The following is a 3,639-nucleotide window of genomic DNA, read 5'->3' on the forward strand; positions in this document are numbered from 1 at the left end:
GGCACTTAACAACAACAACAACAATGTTGCTAACCATAAAATTGGCGCTTCAAACCCATCAGCCACTCCTTGGAAATTCTATACAGAGTGTCTATGAACCTTAACCAGCTTAATGGCACTTAACAACAACAACAAAATGCATGTTAAGAACTTTCATATTTTCATTTAATTCTTAAAACACACTGATTTTTAAAAAAATTGATATTTTCGCAGGTTAAGTTATTTTACACTGAGAGAGGGTTAATGATTTTACTATGGTCACTCAACCAGCAAATGTTGCTCTTTCCTCACTGGGAAAAATACTGACCCTATTTACATGCTCCATCCAGTCAATAGCATGAAAAGTCTTCCTTGGCAGTCGTAACTCTGGGAACTTGTGCCTACCTTTCAAAGGTAGACTTAACCTCCAGCTCTGTTACTCAGATCTTCATTCAAAGCTTATTTCTTCTTTGAAATTAGGCTGAAAAGATCATGCTGGTGTACTGTGGAGTCGGTTCTGACTCATAGAGACCCTGCACAGGGTTTCCGAGTCTGTAAATCTTATGGGAGCAGAAAGCCTCATCTTTCTCCTGCAGAACAGCTGTTAGTTTCCAACTGCTGACCTTGAGGTTAACAGCCCGACTCGTAAGCACTACACTACCAGCGAAATCTTGATAGAAAAATATCATTTTAAGTTGAAATAAATGCATCTATTTTAACCAGAATCTCTCAAATGAGAGAGAAAAAAAAAATCAGAAGTCTAACAAAATATATTGTATAAAGATACTGATCCTTCTCTTCCTTTTCAACAGGTATGTCATTACAGCACCAAAAGTATTTCGTGTTGGAGCATCTGAAAATGTCGTCATTCAAGTTTATGGATACACAGAAGCATTTGATGCAACAATCTCTATTAAAAGTTACCCAGATAAGAAAGTTCAATACTCTTCAGGCTATGTTCACTTATCTCCAGAAAATAAATTCCAGAACTCTGCAATTTTAACAGTATGTATGTGATATGGTGCTGTTGGATAAAGCACTAGACTGCATATTGTTATATATACATATAGTCCATGTCGGTTCTGACTCATAGCGACCCTGTATAGGATTTCAGAGCAGCAGCTGTTGGTTCTACTTTCAGCATCATGGTGGTAGTGATTATGTGCTGTGGAGTCAGTTCCAACCCTGTATAGGGCTTCCAAGGCTATAAATCTTCATAGGAGCAGAAAGCCTCATCTTTTTCCTGTGGAATGCTGACTTTGAGATTAGCAGCCCAACTCATAATCACTATGCCAGCAGAGCTCCTTACAGCACCATAAAATGAAATGTATGTATATATCCCTGGTGTGGCTCTGTAGGATAAAACACTGGACAGTAAGGTCGGTTTGAACTACAAGATCAGTGGTTCATATATATACATTATATACTCAGTAAACTATATGCAAAGTTTTAGTACTGATAAAACGGAAGTTTGATCATTGACATTGCTCTTCTACTATGTGATTATGAGATGATTTCAGCAATAATAATCTGGGCAAAACAGAAAGTTATTTAAGTAGAAAAATTGTGACTACTTTTTGAGCAATGCATGCAAATTTTTAAGCTTCTTTTTCAAAAATAAAGTTTTATTAGAGTGGAAATAATTGGAGATGAGTTGCAAATATGTGTTTACTATAAAAATTCCATTACAGAGAAATATGAATTGTGCCCACTGCATTGCCCACACACAAAAAATAACCCTGAATGTCACTGAATGTTTCTGAATGTTTGTTTGAACTCTAATATTATATAATTAGTGCTTTAATGCACCAGACTGCAAAGCTGTTTGAACTGCAAGGCTGGCAGTTCAAGCTCACCAGTCGCTCCTCGGAAACCCTATATAGGGTGGCTATGGGTTGGAACCAACTCGACAGCACTTAACAACAACAACAACTGATTACCAAATAAAGTTATTGATTACTAAAGTAAACAGCTCCTACTGATAACCTGAAGTTAGTAGAAAAATTGGACCAAATATCTTTTCTTTCTATTCAGATTGAGTAGAATTTCTATAGATTGATTTGAAAAATGCACAAAACTCATTTCTTATTAAAAATTATGGTGCTGAAAAAATTTTTCTAATTTAAAATTTGTGTCCCTACTAAGTCCCTACAGCAACAAAAAACTCATTTTGAATTTAAATGAAAATTTAAAAATAAAATGATAACCTGACTTGGAAGGGGCTCTGGGATTCATTCAAACCAGAGTTTCTCTAAAGTGAGTCCTTTGTGAAGAAATTAAAAATGGAAGTTTTTGTAGAACTTACAATGTGAATTTTATTGAATTTGTAGCTTTGTTAGAATTTATAAGTTTATTTTTATTTTATAAGTATGTAAACATCATAAGCATGATAAATTTATACCTAGTTTTATATTTATACCGTTTTAAGTAACATTGTAACAAAAGTCATTTAAATCAAAACTGAGATTCCACAGAACCTTTTATCTTTTAAGGTTTGAGAAACACCAATCCAAATAAACTCTAACCAAATGTAGGAGTTCTTTCATTAATGTTCTTGGAGATAAATACTCTAATCTCTTAACAAATACTTCCACTTATTTAGTTTATTAATAACTGAAAATATATTCCCAAAAGTGTTACTTTCAGGAGATACTCTCTTATCTGACCTAGTTATTGTCTACTTGGTAGTCACTAGCCGCTTATGGTCTTTAAGTTTAAATTAGTCACATTTAATCAAAATGTAAAACTCTGCTTCTTAGTCAAGCAGGCCACATTTCAAGGGCTCATAACCCATGCATGACTAGTGGCTACTATATTGTATAGCACATAGATCATTTCCATCAATTCAGAAAAAGTATGTTGTACAATGCTGAGTTAGATGTTTCATTTGAAAAGTAGATTAAGGTGGGGATTCATAAAAGCTGATGCATATCTTAAACATTTCATTGTATCTTAGTCTTATAGAGTGTATTGTTTTGCTGTCTGATGTAAGTTCAAGATCTTTTCTTTAACTATAGATGTACTGGTGGGAGCTTTAACTATTATTTATTATGAAACTGTACCTTAATAATGTAATTTCTGTTTCTTTAAAGTTTCTTGAAAATACTTATATATACAAAGTAACCTGAGTGCAGACTCCATATAGATTTTTTTTTCTCTGAACTTTCATAGTAATCTCACTTACATCTAATTCCATAGCAGTTGGTTTTAGTGATTAATTTTTAGCCCGTGATGCCAAAGCTTGAAACTAAGTTTTCATAGTGACACTTCTTTCTCTTTTGTTACTGTTTATATATTAAAATTTCAATTATTTAATGTAAAGTAGATAATTACAATCACATATACAAACTGGGAATAGCATAACTGATGTTTGGAAAGCAAGCAGCTAAACCCATGGCTTAGGTGTAACACAAGGAAGGATTCTGAGCATCAGTCAGGAAGCTGTACCCATGGGACAGTCCAATGGGCTGATTAAGTGAAAGTTTGTTAAAAGATTATTTGTTTTCCTAACTACATACATACATATATATGTTGTTGTTATTGTTAAGTGCCATCAAGTTGGCTCCAACGCATAGCGATCTTGTATTGGGTTTCCAAGGAGCAGCTAGTGGGTCTGAACTGCTAACATTGAGGTTAGCAATCCAGTGCTTATCCTATAGC

At 34.1% G+C, this 3,639-nt stretch overlaps 1 protein-coding gene across 1 annotated transcript in view; it reads left to right on the forward strand.

The window, feature by feature from the left end:
- Positions 1-3,639, forward strand: part of C5 (complement component 5) — a 156,512-nt gene that overhangs the window by 29,052 nt on the left and 123,821 nt on the right. Inside the window, exon 2 of the mRNA XM_006865724.1 lies at positions 792-984. Coding sequence (XP_006865786.1) covers positions 792-984 — 193 coding nt within the window. The remainder of the gene's footprint in view (positions 1-791; positions 985-3,639) is intronic.

Source organism: Chrysochloris asiatica, unplaced genomic scaffold, assembly GCF_000296735.1.
Source record: "Chrysochloris asiatica unplaced genomic scaffold, ChrAsi1.0 scaffold00081, whole genome shotgun sequence".
Classification (NCBI taxonomy): Eukaryota; Metazoa; Chordata; class Mammalia; order Afrosoricida; family Chrysochloridae; genus Chrysochloris; species Chrysochloris asiatica.